This window comes from Chlorocebus sabaeus, chromosome 9, assembly GCF_047675955.1.
Source record: "Chlorocebus sabaeus isolate Y175 chromosome 9, mChlSab1.0.hap1, whole genome shotgun sequence".
In the NCBI taxonomy this organism is placed as follows: Eukaryota; Metazoa; Chordata; class Mammalia; order Primates; family Cercopithecidae; genus Chlorocebus; species Chlorocebus sabaeus.
The window spans coordinates 119,594,287-119,610,586 of NC_132912.1; the positions used below are offsets into that span (position 1 = coordinate 119,594,287).

At 39.2% G+C, this 16,300-nt stretch overlaps 1 protein-coding gene across 4 annotated transcripts in view; it reads right to left on the reverse strand.

Annotated features, from left to right (window-relative positions):
- Nucleotides 1–16,300, reverse strand: part of SHTN1 (shootin 1) — a 122,707-nt gene that overhangs the window by 49,388 nt on the left and 57,019 nt on the right. For all 4 annotated transcript variants that reach the window (XM_073019392.1, XM_007964202.3, XM_007964199.3 and 1 more), the window contains exons 8-9: nt 12,705–12,799; nt 8,225–8,371 (exon numbers count right to left, since the gene is read on the reverse strand). In XM_073019392.1, the coding sequence (XP_072875493.1) occupies nt 8,225–8,371; nt 12,705–12,799 (242 nt within the window). The remainder of the gene's footprint in view (nt 1–8,224; nt 8,372–12,704; nt 12,800–16,300) is intronic.

Genomic DNA, 16,300 nt, shown 5'->3' on the forward strand with positions numbered 1-16,300 from the left:
GGACCGGTACTGGCCCATGGCCTGTTAGGAACCAGGCTGCACAGAAGGTTAGCAGCAGGCATGAGCAAGCATTACCGCCTGAGCTCCACCTTGTCAGATCAGCAGCAGCAATAGACTCTTACAGAACCGCGAACCCTATTGTGAACTGCACATGCAAGGGATCTAGGTTGGCCGCTCTTTATGAGAATCTAATGCCTGATGATCTGAGGTGGTGCAGTTTCATCACAAAACCATCCCCTACCCTCTTCCCTCCCCAGTCCATGGAAAAATTGTCTTCCACGAAACTGGTCCCTAGTGCCAAAAAGAATAGGGATTGATGCTCTAGTTTTCCAGTTTTGATTGATGCTCTGTGTTTCCAGTTGACTCTGCCCAATTGTAGGCTAATGTAAGTGTTCTGAGCACATTTAAGGTAGGCTAGACTAAACTATGATATTCAGTAGGTTAGGTATATTATTTTTGATTTACAATATTTTCAACTAACATGGGTTTGTCAGGACGTAACCCCATCGTAAGTCAAGGATCATCTGTATATGAAAAGACTGTAAGAATAACTGTATATATACAGAGTATAACAGTTTTAGAAATAGTGATTATTATAATTTCATTGATAACTTTAATCTTCAGTACCCAGCAAGGTATACATACAACAATTTAATCTTAAACCTCAGCTCAATTCAGTAGGTTCTAGGCATGTATTATTTGCTTAATGATTTAACTGTAAATAGCTGGACTTTTCAGAACCAAAAGTTAAATTCTAGCATAAACTGAAACAAAAACACATTTTTTTTCTCTTTTCTTGAAAAGTAATTCCTACACATGGGGACAAAAGAATGAAATTCTTTCCCTTCCACCCTGTTCTCCAGTTTTCTTTCCCAGGGGACTGTTACCACCTGTCCATCCAGAGGTACTCTACATATATATCAACATTTGTTTTTAATATTATTTTCATTATTTATTTATTACACTTTAAGTTCTAGGGTACATGTGCAGAATGTGCAGGTTTGTTACACAGGTATACACATGCCATGGTGGTTTGCTGTACCCATCAACCTGTCATCTACACTAGGTATTTCTCCTAATGCTCTCCCTCCCCTTGCCCCCCACCTCCCGACAGGCCCCAGTGTGTGATGTTCCCCTCCCTGTGTCCATGTGTTCTCATCGTTCAACTCCCACTTATGAGTGAGTACATGCAGTGTTTGGTTTTCTGTTCCTGGGTTAGTTTGCTGAAAATGATGGTTTCCAGCTTTATCCGTGTCTCTGCAAAGGACACAAACACATCCTTTTTTATGGCTGCATAGTATTCCATGGTGTATATGTGCCACATTTTCTTTATCCAGTCTATCATTGGTGGGCATTTGGGTTGGTTCCAAGTCTTTTCTATTATGAATAGTGCTGCAATAAACATGTGTGTACGTGTCTTTATAGTAGAATGATTTATAATTCTTCGGGTATATACCCAGTAATGGGATTGCTAGGTCAAATGGTATTTCTGATTCTAGATCCTTGAGGAATCGCCACACTGTCTTCCACAATAGTTGAACTAATTTATACGCCCACCAACAGTGTAAAAGCATTTCTATTTCTCCACATCCTCTCCAGCATCTGTTGTTTCCTGACTTTTTAATGATCACCATTCTAACTGGTGTGAGATGGTATCTCACTGCCATTTTGATTTTCATTTCTCTAATGACCAGTGATGATGAGCTTTTTTTCATATGTTTTTTGGCCACATAAATGTCTTCTTTTGAGAAGTGTCTGGTCATACACTTTGCCCACTTTTTGATGAAATTGTTTTTTTGTGTGTGAATTTAAGTTCCTTGTAAATTCTGGATATTAGCCCTTTGTCAGGATAGATGGCAAAAATTTTCTCCCATTCTGTAGATTGCCTGTTCACTCTGATGATAGTTTCTTTTGCTGTGCATAAGTTCTTTAGTTTAATTAGATCCCATTTGTCAATTCTGGCTTTTGTTGCCATTGCTTTTGGTGTTTTAGTCATGAAGCCTTTGCCCATGCCTATGTCCTGAATGGTATTGCCTAGATTTTCTTCTAGGGTTTTTAAGGTTTTAGGTCTTATATTTAAGTCTTTAATCCACCTTGAGTTAATTTTTATATAAGGTGTAAGGAAGAGGTCCAGTTTCAGTTTTCTGCATATGGCTAGCCCGTTTTCCCAACACCATTTATTAAATAGGGAATCCTTTCCCCATTGCTTGTTTTTGTCAGGTTTGTAAAAGATTAGATGGTTGTAGATGTGTGGTGTTATTTCTGGGGTCTCTGCTATGTTCCATTGGTCTATATCTCTGTTTTGGTACCAGTACCATGCTGTTTTGGTTACTGTAGCCTTGTAGTATAGTTTGAAGCCAGTCAGTATGATGACTCCAGCTTTGTTCTTTTTGCTTAGGATTTATTCTGGTTTCACATGAAATTTAAAGCAGGTCTTCCTAATTCTGTGAAGAAAGTCAATGGTAGCTTGATAGGGATAGCATTGAATCTATAAATTACTTTGGGCAGTACGGCTATTTTCATGATATTGATTCTTCCTATCCATGAGTATGGAATGTTTTTCCATTTATTTGTGTCCTCTCTTATTTCCTTGAGCAGTGGTTTGTAGTTCTCCTTGAAGAGGTCCTTCACATCCCTTATAAGTTGTATTCCTAGGTATTTTATTCTCTTTGTAGCAATTGTGAATGGGAGTTCACTCATGATTTGGCTGTCTGTCTGTCTATTATGGGTGTATAGGAAGCTTGTGATTTTTCCACACCGATTTTGTATCCTGAGACTTTGCTGAAGTTGCTTATCGGCTTAAGGAGATTTTGGGCTGAGATTTTGGGTTTTCTAAGTATACAATCATGTCATCTTCAAACAAGAGACAATTTGACTTCCTCTCTTCCTATGTGAATACCCTTTATTACTTTCCCTTGCCTGACTGCCCTGGCCAGAACTTCCAATACCATGTTGAATAGGAGTGGTGAGAGAGGGCATCCTTGTCATGTGCCGGTTTTCAAAGGGAATGCTTTCAGCTTTTGCTCATTCAGTATGACATTGGCTGTGAGTTTGTCATAAATAGCTCTTATTATTTTGAGATATGTTCCATCAATACTTAGTTTACTAAGACTTTTTAGCATGAAGGGGTGTTGAATTTTATTGAAGGCCTTTTCTGCATCTATTGAGATAATCATGTGGTTTTTCTCATTGGTTCTGTTTATGTGATGGATTACGTTTATTGATTTGAGTATGTTGAAACAGCCTTGCATCCCAGGGATGAAGCCGACTTGATTGTGGTAGATGAGCCTTTGGATGTGCTGCTGGATTCGGTTTGCCAGTATTTTATTGGGGATTTTCACATCGATGTTCATCAGGATATTAGCCTGAAATTTTCTTTTTTTGTTGTTGTGTTTCTGGCAGGTTTTGGTATCAGGATGATGCCAGCCTCATAAAATGAGTTAGGGAGGAGTCCCTCTTTTTCTATTGCTTGGAATAGTTTCAGAAGGAATGATACCAGCTCCTCTTTGTACCTCTGGTAGAATTCGGCTGTGAATCCGTCTGATCCTGGGCTTTTTTTGGTTAGCAGGCTATTAATTACTGCCTCAATTTCAGAACTTGTTATTGGTTTACTCAGGGATTCAACTTCTTCCTGGTTTAGTCTTAGGAGGGTGTATGTGTCCAGGAATTTATGCATTTCTTCTAGATTTTCTAGCTTATTTGTGTACAGGCGTTTATATATTCTCTGATGGTAGTTTGTATTTCTGTGGGATTGGTGGTGATCCCCCCTTTACATTTTTTATTGTGTCTATTTGATTCTTCTCTCTTTTCTTCTTTACTAGTTGGGCTAGCAGTCTACCTATTTTGTTAATCTTTTCAAAAAAAAAAAGCTCCTGGATTTATTGATTTTTTTTTGAAGGGTTTTTCATGTCTCTGTCTCCCTCAGTTCTGCTCTGATCTTAGTTATTTCTTGACTTCTACTAGCTTTTGAATGTGTTTGCTCTTGCTTCTCTAATTCTTTTAATTGTGATGATAGGGTGTCGATTTTAGATCTTTCCTGCTTTCTCCTGTGGGCATTTAGTGCTATAAATTTCCCTCTAAACACTGCTTTAGCTATGTCCCAGAGATTCTGGTATGTTGTATCTTTATTCTCATTGGTTTCAAAAAACTTATTATTTCTGACTTAATTTTGTTATTTACTCAGTAGTCATTCAGAAGCAGGTTGTTCAGTTTCCAGGTAGTTGTGTGGTTTTGAGTGAGTTTCTCAATCCTGAATTCTAATTTGATTGCACTGTGGTCTGAGAGACTGTTTATGATTTCCATTCTTTTGCATTTGCTGAGAAGTGTTTTACTTCCAATTATGTGGTCAATTTTAGAATAAGTATGATGTGGTCCTGAGAAGAATATATATTCTGTTGATTTGGGATGGAGAGTTCTGTAGATGTCTATTAGGTCTACTTGGTCCAGAGCTGAATTCAAGTCTTGAATATCCTTGTTAATTTTCTGTCTCGTTGATCTGTCTAACACCGACAGTGGGGTGTTGAAGTCTCCCACTATCATTGTGTGGGAGTCTATATCTTTTTGTAGGTCTCTAAGAACTTGCTTTATGAATCTGGGTGCTCCTGTATTGGGTGCATATATATTTAGGATCGTTAGCTCTTCTTGTTGCAGTAATCCCTTTACCATTATGTAATACCCTTGTCTCTTTTGCTCTTCATTGGTTTAAAGTCTGTTTTATCAGAGACTAGGATTGCAACCCCTGCTTTTTTTGTTTTCCAGTTGCTTGGTAAATATTCCTCTGTCCCTTTATTTTAAGCCTATATGTCTTTACACGTGAGATGGGTCTCCTGAATACAGCACACCAATGGGTTGTGATTCTTTATCCAATTTGTCAATCTGTGTCTTTTAATTGGGGGCATTTATCCCATTTACATTTAAGGTTAATATTGTTATGTGTGAATTTGATCCTGTCATTATGATGCTAGCTGGTTATTTTGCCATTAGTTTATGCAGTTTCTTCAGTGTCACTGATCTTTACAATTTGGTATGTTTTTGCAGTAGCTGGTACCAGTTTTTCCTTTCCATGTTTAGTGCTTCCTTCAGGAACTCTTGTAAGGCAGGCCTGGTGGTGACAAAATCTCTCAGCATTTGTTTGTCTGTACAGGATTTTATTTCTCCTTTGCTTATGAAGCTTAATTTGGCTAGATATGCAATTCTGGGTTGAAAATTCTTGTCTTTAAGAATGTTGAATATTGGCCCCCACTCTCTTCTGGCTTGTAGGGTTTCTGCAGAGAGATCCATTGTTAGTCTGATGGGCTTCCCTTTGTGAGTAACCCAACCTTTCTTTCTGGCTGCCCTTAACATTTTTTCCTTCATTTCAACCTTGATGAATCTGACGATTATGTGTCTTCGGGCTGCTCTTCTCGAGGAGTATCTTTGTGGTGTTCTCTGTGTTTCCTGAATTTGAATGTTGGCCTGTCTTTGCTGGGTGGGGAAGTTCTCCTGGATAATATTCTGAAGAGTGTTTTCCAACTTGGTTCCATTCTCCCCATCACTTTCCAGTACACCAATCAAACATAGGTTTGGTCTTTTCACATAGTCCCATCTTTCCTGGAGGCTTTGTTCATTCCTTTTCAGTCTTTTTTTCAATAATCTTGTCTTCATGCTTTATTTCATTAAGTTGATCTTCAATCTCTGATATCCCGTCTTCCACTTGATCGATTTGGCTATTGATACTTGCATACGCTTCACCAAGTTCTCCTGCTGTGTTTTTCAGCTCCATCAGGTCATTTTTGTTCTTCTCTAAACTGGTTATTCTAGTTAGCAATTCCTCCAACTTTTTATCAAGGTTCTTGGCTTCCTTGCATTGGGTTAGAACATGCTCCTTTAACTCGGAGGAGTTTGTTATCACCCACCTTCTGAAGCCTACCTCTGTCAATTTGTCAAACTCATTCTCCATCCACTTTTGTTCCCTTTCTGGCTGGGAGTTGTGATTTTTTGGAGGACAAGAGACATTCTGGTTTTTGGAATTTTCAGCCTTTTTGCACTAGTTTTTCCTCATCTTTCTGGATTTATCTACCTTTGGTCTTTGATGTTGGTAACCTCTGGATGGGGTTTTTGCGTGGATGCCCTTTTGTTGATGTTGATGTATTCCTTTCTGTTTGTTGGTTTTCCTTCTAGCAGTCAGGCCCCTCTGCTGCAGGTCTGCTGGAGTTTGCTGGGGGTCCACTCCCAACCCTGTTTGCCTGGGTATCATCAGTGGAAGCTGCAAAACAGCGAAGATTTCTGCCTGTTCCTTCCTCTGGAAGCTTCATCCCAGAGGGGCACCCGCCAGATGCCATCTGGAGTTCTCCTGTATGAGGTGATTGTAGACCCCTGCTGGGAGGTGTCTCCCAGTCAGGAGGCACTGGGGTAAGGGATCCACTTGAGGAGGCAGTCTGTCCCTTAGCAGAGCTCAAGCACTGTGCTGGGAAATCTGCTGCTCTATTCAGAGCCGGCAGGCAGGAACGTTTAAGTCTGCTGAAGGTGCGCCCACAGCTGCCTCTTCCCCCAGGTGCTCTGTTCCAGGGAGATGGGAGTTTTATCTATAAGCCCCGACTGGGGCTGCTGCCTCTCTTTCAGAGATGCCCTGCCTAGAGAGGAGGGATCTAAAGAGGCAATCTAGCTACAGCAGCTTAGCAGAGCTGCAGTGGGCTCCGCGCAGTCCAAATTTCCTGGTGGCTTTGTTTACCCTGTGAGGGGAAAACAGCCTACTCAAGCCTCAGTAATGGCAGACACCCCACCTCCTACCAAGGTCAAGTGTACCAGGTTGACATCAGACTGCTGTGCTGGCAAGCGAGAATTTCAAGCCAGTAGATCTTGGTTTGCTGGGCTCTGTGGGGGTGGGATCTGCTGAGCTAGACCACTTAGCTCCCTGGCTTCTGCCCCTTTCCAGGGGGAGTGAACAGTTCTGTTGCTGGCGTTCCAGGTGCCACTGGGGTACGAAAAACACTCCTGCACCTAGCTCGGTGTCTGCCCAAATGGCCACCCAGTTTTGTGCTTGAATCCCAGGGCCCTGGTGGCATAGACACCCAAGGGAATCTCCTGGTCTATGGGTTGCAAAGGCCGTGGGAAAAGCGTAGTATCCGGGCTGGAGTGCACCATTCCTCACAGCACAGTCCCTCATGGCTTCTCTTGGCTAGGGGAGGGAGTTCCCTAGTCCCCTGCACTTCCCAGGTGAGGTGACACCCCGCCCTGCTTCGGCTCGCCCTCCATGAGATGCACCCACTGTCTAACCAGTCCCAATGAGATGAGCCAGGTACCCAATGCAGAAATCACCCGCCTTCTGCGTTGATCTCACTGGGAGCTGCAGACCGGAGCTGTTCCTATTTGGCCATCTTCCCAGCCACCAAATATGAACATTTCTTAGTGAAGCAAAACAAATCAACTCTACCTCACCACCAACTTTGTAAAAACTTCATAACTTCCAAGGATTAAATGTCAATACTGTTGCCACAGAGGCTTTGACAGGTGATAACAAGTAGCAGCTAACAGCCTTTCCTTCCCAAATGAGGTACATTATAAGTAGTATAAACATTGATGTAATTTTTCTTAAGTGGTCTCTTTAATTTGAAAGTCTTTGTTCCACTTCTTTGCTTCTCCTCTCCCACATTCTCCTCTCACCTACCACAATGACTATTCTTTCTTCTTGGCACACAGAGGTACACTGTGTCAGCTGGAATAGCTCCACTCATCAAATTGAAATAACCACTTAGGAAGTCTTTAAACATACACATTTGTGCAAGTTTACAAAATCAGAAATTTTCTCTAAGCAAACAATTACTACTAATATGGACTTTCATTTTCTCTGAATAAAACCTATGCCCTCCAACAACTGCTCTGAGATGAATAGAGCCTCTTAGTGTGTGCAGTCTCCAAAAAATACGGTTCCAAAAATCAAATTTCAAGACTTTGCATTATCTAAGTTCTTCTTGAGTTATATCTCTTTCCCTTGCTTCTTCCGACCCTTTGGACAGTTTAAAGAGTATTATAAAGTGTACAACAGTGTGTTACAAATTTCAGTTTCACAACATTAAATTCGTTTAGTTATTTTTTTCTAAAAGGTGATTGGAAGGACTTCGTAACTAAGGCAAAATATGAAACAGTAAATGACTGGACTGACTCCACAGGCACCTTTCATCTTAAATATATGTGTGTATGCATGTACGCGTGTGTGTACCTAAAACTCCAGAAGAAAAGGGCTTACCTTTTGTTGATGCTGAATTCTCTCTTCTTCAAGGAGCTGGGTGAGTTTTGCATTTTCATCTAAAGCTTTCAAAAGCTGCTGATCAGGGACGGAGTTCTGCAGCAGAAGGTGGCTTTGCCTCTTTAGCTTGTTTTGCTCAATGAACATCTGCAAAAGTTTGTTACAAGAATGTATATAGCATTCAATCTCACATATCTCCTCAACTGTAACTTCAGCAAAAGAAAAGTACATGGAATTTTTATGAAGACATTAAAGGCAAATTCTGACTTGTACAAGTTTTAGAAGCAGTGATTGCTATGGTTTCACTCCTTTTATATAATCTTTAATATCTTTACTCCTGCCCCAACAAGATATTTATACAATAAGCTGGTCTTACTCTTCAGTTTTTAATATTTTATTATTGCTTTAAAATACACTAATATTAATAGCAGTAGCTCATATTTCTCAAGAACTTACCTTGTGTGCTCCACTAAATATTTTATATGCATTATTTTAATCCTTACACCAATCCTATTAAAGTGCTTCTACTATGAAGAGGTAACATTTACTAAACACTATGTGATAGACATGGTGGGAATCATTTTACATTCATTATATCTTATAATCCTTAAAACAACACTATCAAGTAGACACTACTATCATCTAATTTTACTGATAAGGTAACTGAGGCTCAAAGAAGTTAGGCGACTTTCCCAAGAACACACATAAGTGACAAGACCAGGATTTAAACCCATATCTGATTTACATGCCCAAGCTCTTAACCATCTGGCTAAGTTCCTCTACTATTTACTAGATCTAATGTTTTGTTTTAAACTAATTAGTTTCTCCCCAGTGATAAAAGTAGTTAACAGTAGAAGGGTAAAGGGGAGAAGGGAGACAGTATACTTTTATTGAGCACTTTATTAAGCAATTTATATATGTTATTTATCAAACCCTCACAACTTTACATGATTGAAAATAACATTAATTTCTATTCACCTGTTATTTCTTTTCCTTAACACCCTACCCAATTTGGCCAGTGAGTGATTCCAAGTATGAAATGTTTCTGTTAAACTTTGAAATCTGGCCTACCAATTTTATAGTAGAGCTTCACCTTTTCAGATTTTTAACAGCATTACGAAATTTACACTGGAACTTAACTGAAAGCTCTGAACTGTAAAATGACTTGCTACAGCCCTCATGTTAGTTTGTTCAACAACTTCACCCACCATGTAACAGAAAAAGTCAGCAAATAAAACTCAGGACAAAAATATTTTCCATCAACCTCCATGTGGCAAGACCACAGCTTTAATGATTTATACAATCCTTAAGCTCTTGATCAGTAACGATTTCCAAATCGAAGTCAAGTCATGAATATACTATACTAAAACACTAACATTTTCTTCCCAGTATGTCTTCCTATGAGAGAGGAAAAAAGGGTCAGAAGCTTTCCTTCTTTGCCTGTGCAGGGATTTATGAAAAGCCCACGAATCTACAACAGGGTTCTTCTGCAGAATTAAAACACATTACAAAGTCAAACAGGTAAATAAACAATTGTATATACATGAAACCCACATTCTTCTTCCATTTGTGTGAGAGTGAGAGGTATAGAGACTGCAGTGAAGGAGAGTATGTGCATGTATGCTTGGCTGGAGAAGGGTGAGACGCAGCTTCAGCATTCTAAGAATGAGTAATCAATATTTCATTACAGTATCTTAAACTTCAGACCAGTGATTTAATTAAAATGAATTGTTTTGGGTGATCATTATGATTACAGTAATTTTTTTTCTTTTTTTTTTTTGAGATGGAGTCTCGCTCTGTTGCCCAGGCTGGAGTACAGTGGCACAATCTCAGCTCACTACAACCTCCACCTCCTGGGTTCAAGTGATTCTCATGTCTCAGCCTCCCGAGTAGCTGGGACTACAGGTGCCTGCCACCACGCCTGGCTAATTTTTGTATTTTTAGTAGAGATGGGGTTTCACTATGTAGGCCAGGTTGGTCTCGAACTCCTGGCCTCAAATGATGCCCCCGCCTCGGTCTCCCAAACTGCTGGGATTACAGATGTGAGCCACCATGCCTGGCCAAAAAATATAATTATGTTGAATAAATTTAAAAATTTAATATAGCTATGAAGACAACTGATAGTTTTCTTGTTGAGGGGGATTATGTTTTTGGTTTTGTTTTCTAAATATACTAGTGGGAATTAAGAGTGGGGGGTAACTTTCAATTTTTATTTTATACATTTAGAAAATATTTGTATCTTTGTGCAAGGCACGCATATTCCTTTTCAATTAAAAATACAAAGTAAATTAACCTTAAAAATTGATTTCTAAGGCTCTAGACTATAAGCTCCAAGAGGGCAGGGCTCATATTTGCTTTCTTCACCACTGGATTCCCAATGTCAGCATAGTGTCTGGCACAGTAAGATGTTTGCTGCATGCCCTAAGTGGTAAGTAAAATGCAAAAGAATGGGACTCTGTTGTTAAACTAAATTTTGTGTCTTTGTACTTATCTGTTGAAAACCTGAGAATGCATAAACTATGTAAAAAGGAAAATATACTAGTTCCAATCTAGTGCTTTTTTTTTTTTAAGTTTTCTTCTCACTATTGCATAGATTGAAACTAGATATTATAAAATTGTTGAGTACCACTGCAAATATTTATGCTGCCAACAACATAAGTACCATTGCTCTTGCTTCCTTTCCCTCCTCAAACTTCTACCTCCTCATTCTGGGTTAACATGTCAGCATCATTGTTTCCACCAACCACTAAGACTGAGGACCAGGTGAACGGCAGAGTCAATCATTCATTTTTGTCCTCTTACTGCAACCTTGCTTCTTCCATCTGTCTTCTCTGCTACTACATGGCCTTCAAGTTTTTCTTTGAGCTGCTTTGTATTCTAACATCATTGTGCAAACAACAGATGGAAAACTGAAAATGTCTTGAAATGAGACCCTGCTATTCAGGTCAAAATCAGCCAACCTTTCCAGTTTTGCAATAAAGGCATCTTCACATTATCCCTGCTTCCCCACCCCCTCCACTGTTTATTTCATTCCATTATTTATATTGCTGCAACGTTTTCCAGAGGGCTCTGACACACTTCAATTCTTTTTCCTTTCTTCCAAGTAATAAGAGAAAAATATTTACTCACCTTTCATTAAGTTCTCTGAATAAAATGAATCATAATATTTCAAGTCAGATCTACTTGGCCCAAACCTTTGGTAGAGTTCATTGCTAGCACAGCTATGCTCAAGCACAGAAAGAGCCCCACAAAACCATAAGCAGATTTTCAAATGTCATTCCCATAATGCCACGCTTTGTCTTCCTTCTATGCCTTGGATACCTTTACCTAGGACTGTTTTACATTTCCTGAGCAATTTCCCTTCAACCCACAGTATGCACATAAATTCAAACTACACCTACAGGATGGAGATCTCATTGCAGACCAGTTTTTGAGTTTAGCCGACTGGTGAACTCCTCATGCCCCTGGACACTAGCCCCAGGGCCATGGAAGACCCAATGACTGCACATCAACAGGTAAGCCGGAACAAGAGATGCTCAAAGCTGATCTCTAACATGAGAGGAAGATCAGTAGGCTGGTGAAAGGCTGAGATAATGAAAATGAATATACTACATGGCAGTGTTCCACAGCCAGTGGAAGAATCGCCTGGCATAATGACAGCACTGCACAATGGCTGAAGAGAAATACTGATACCATAATACTGTTATCTGAGATGGTATATGGAGATACATCCAAGAATTTAAGCCTATTTGAAATGTACAGGCATCCTGTACCCAAGCTGGACTTTCCATCACAAGCCATGGGTATCACCAAATGCAATTCCTTTCCCTTTATAGTTAACACAACACTTTTGAAAAATTTTGCCATTAAAATCCACTTGGTCAGGTCTGTATTACTGTCCGGTTTACAGATGGTAAAAGTGAAGCCCTGAGAGGCTGAAGAATTGCTCAGAGGTCATACAACTAGTAATTGACATGCCAAAATTTGAGCCCAGATCTTCTGACAATGAACTTGATACTATTCTGTTATCTGCCTCCCTAAACCAGCAAATCCTTAATTCAAACTGGTGAGTTCTTATTCAACCTCAAGAATTTGTCTGATATGTCATGTGCGTATCAGAGTATGATAAGGTCCCTTACCAAACAAAATTAAAAAGGTTTTTACTGCTGGGCACAGTGGCTCATGCCTGTAATCTCCCAGTACTTTGGGAGGCCGAGGCGAGCGGATCACGAGGTCAGGAGATCAAGATCATCCTGGCCAACATAGTGAAACCCCATCTCTACTAAAAGTGCAAAACTTAGCTGGGCATGGTGGCGAGTGCCTGTAATCCCAGCTACTCGGGAGGCTGAGGCAAGAGAATCGCTTGAATCAGGGAGTTGGAGGTTGTAGTGAACTGAGATTGTGCCACTGCACTCCAGCCTGGCAACAGAGCGAGACTCTGTCTCAAGGGGAAAAAAAAAGGTTTTTACAAGATACCTACCTCTTGTGCAAATGACTCCGCTTTCTTTCGAAGGTCCTTCTCCAGCTCCAGGTTTACTTGCATCTCCTCATACTCTTCTACAGCTAACATGGACACTTAAGAAGATAAAGGAAAAAAAACCCAGACAGTAAGTCACACAAATAATCAGGAATATAGATGAAAAACAGTGTTGAAAAGATTCTTCATACCAGCATCCAAGTACCCTCATGCATTCCTGGTTGGCATATAAATTGATAAAACCTTTTTGGGGAGCAACTTGGCAATGTGAATCAAAAATCTAAAACTACTCATACACTTTGAATAATCCCACTTCTAGGAATGCACATGCTAAGATTGTGCATATACAGACATTTGGTTGCAAGGATGCTCTCCACTTCACTGCTGATAAAAGTGAAAGGACATAATGCTCTAACACTGAAGGAGCAGTAAATTGTGTTACAAGAAATATTATTCTGCCATCAAAATTATATTGTAGAAGCATACTTAGTAAATGGAAAGACATCTGTGATGTATTTTTACAAACAGATTGCAAAAATTAGTGCAAAATGAATTCATTTTTGTTCTTTAAAAGCCACAGATAAAGCACATCAACAGTCATTTCACAGAATAGAAAATATACAAAAGGCCAATAAACATGTGGAAAGATGCTCATCTTCATTAGGAATCAGGGAAATGAAGAGTAAAAACACTTCTTACACCCGTCCAAGAGGCTACTGGTAAAAATTTTAAAGCATGGTTTTATTAAATTTGGAGAGGACATAAAACCATGGGAACACATATATTGTTAATAGGACTGTAAACTGATAGAACTTATACAATTTGGTACGCAGTGAAAAAAAAATTGAAGGTAAAATTTTACATTTGGCATATGTCTTAGAGAAACTCTTGGACATGTGCACCAGATGACATGTCTAACAATTTTTATAACAACATGACTCAGAATAGCAGAAATCTGGAAACAGCCCAAAGTCTACCAATAGGATACTACTTAAAATAATTTTAGTGTAGTCACCTAACGGAATAGTATACAGCAGCGAAAACAAACATACCACAGCTATGCCTGTCCACATGCGTGAATCTCACAAACACAAAAAGTTGCAGAAGGTTATAGGAAAAATGATTCCATTTATATAGAGTTCAAAAATATGCAAAATTAAACAATGCTGTTTAGGGATACATACATATTTGGCAAAACTACAAATAAAAGAAAGGAAATAATAAAAAATCAAGGGAGAGGTATGAGCAGAGAGGGATGTTCACGGGTTTACAAGGTACCAGCAAGTATAAAGAGAATTCTTTTACTGGTATTTCCTCTGTCTTATATATATATAATAAACATATTTAACACAAAATTCAATGTGTATATATATAGATTTGTTTAAGATTGGAAGAATATACACTAAAACGTTACTAGTGCTTATCTTTGAATTGCAAAAGTTGAGATTTTTTTCTTTTCTTACATGAATCTAAATTTTCCACCAAAGAAAGTATATTACCTGAATATATATATTAAATGTAAATAAATGTATAAATATAAATGTATAAAAATGTAAATATTTTTATATAATATATATTATATATATATAACGATTTATATATATAATATGTATTATTTATCTATTTATTTATTTATTTTTGAGAGACGAAGTCTCGCTATGTCTGTGGCCAGGCTGGAGTGCAGTGGTGCAATCTCGGTTCACTGCAACCTCCGCCTCCTAGGTTCAAGCGATTCTCCTGCCTCAGCCTCCCGAGTAGCTGGGGTTACAGACAGGTGCCTGTCACCACATCCAGCTAATTTTTGTATTTGAGTAGAGATGAGGTTTTACCATGTTGGTCAGGCTGGTCTCAAACTCGTGATCTCAAGTAATCCACTCGTCTCAGCCTCCCAAACTGCTGGGATTACAGGTGTGAGTCACAGCGCCTGGACATCTAAGTTATTTTTAAGTGTTCTCCATATTTACAAAGGAGAGAAACAAACAGCCTTAGATCCATTCAGACCCAAAGAATCAGAGCTTTGTACCAAAGAGTTACTGCAAGACAGAAAGCTTCAAAAAGAAGGTCCTGTCAAATAAAAGTAACATAAATTCTTTGCTATTTTCAACATTCAGTGGCCTATTTTGTTAAATATAATGACAGGACAGATAATGAGGACAGAAGGAGTGACGACGCTATTAGATATTAGGCACAAGCTAGGCAGACAGCACACTGTCCATCCACTTCTGGTGAGGCACCTCCACCCTGAGCTGAGTCATACCAACACAATCTTTCAAAAGGCTCTCTTAACAGCTGCCTTCACACACTGTTCCGCCAGGGCACTTCAATCCTAACTGACTAAGGACTGGTTTGCTGTGTAATGACATAGAATTTCAAACTCTGTACTCTGTAAATCTACAGCCTCCTCAGATGAAAGACTAGTAAGTAGAGCAATATGAGTGGTGATTTTTGGCATGAATTATAGGTCCCTGAGAGCTAAATGATTTTCAAGCCTATTTAAAAAAGAAATTTCATGAAGAAAACAAAGAACACTGTGACTATCTGAAGCCCTGGCAAGATCATTGACTCTCTTTTCTATGTCTAGAACACTATAATAAAAAGGGAATTTTCACGTGTCCTGGCCCTTCTGACTTGGAATCTGAAAAAAATCAGGTTGGTCCTAGTCAGGTATATATTTACATAATTTCTCTCTATCTAGACAGAGGACTCTCTGAAGGCAAGATACCCTTTTCCTAACGCAGTGAATCAAGACTGAAAATTCTACACCATTTATATCTTTAAATACAGAAAGACTTGAAGAAATGTTACAATCCAGCATATTGCCCACATTTAACTACAAGGTCCTTTATTTATGAAAAAAATCCCAGTTGATTAATGATAAAAAGATTGACCGCTACCACCACCAATAGGGAAGGCCCTGGGTCGCAAAGGCTTCCTGTTAGTGTTGCAGCTTCTAAACAAGGAAAGAGAGTGGCTGAGGGAAAAAGAGAGAACAGAAAGTATATTAAGTTCTTCCTGCCACTTCCCAGAATTACTTTTGCAGAACCACACTTTGGCATCATTTCCTTGTCTTAAACTGGGAGACACATGAAACAGCCCTCAGGAGAGTTGACGCTGCATTTTATAACTAGGTGGATAAAGTCACTGTTGACCAAAGTACACGAAGTTTTCTCTGGAGATAACCACTGGAGACATTTCCCTCTCACCAGGAGACCAGGTCTGCTTTTCCTGATCATTAGGTTCATTTTCATGTGATTCATTTAAATGATAATCAATCTCTTATTGCACTGACTGCCAGACAGCTCAGAGCCAGATTTCAGACAGACAGGCAGGAAATGTGCAAGACCTCAGAACAAGTATGCACTTTGTATCTCAATCTAACTCTCACTTTCCTTTGTCCCATTTTCCACATCCTCTTAATTTACAATTTCATCACATAATGTTACGTGTTTTATGTACACAGCCTAACCTCTTCTGGATTGAGAGTTACTAAATAACCTACCAAATATATAAATGCTGAGGGGATAGCTAAAAAGGCCATGATCCCTGGATATATGTAAGACAGTAGTAGTATTTCTGTTAAGAGGTTTCAAAATGAGTGG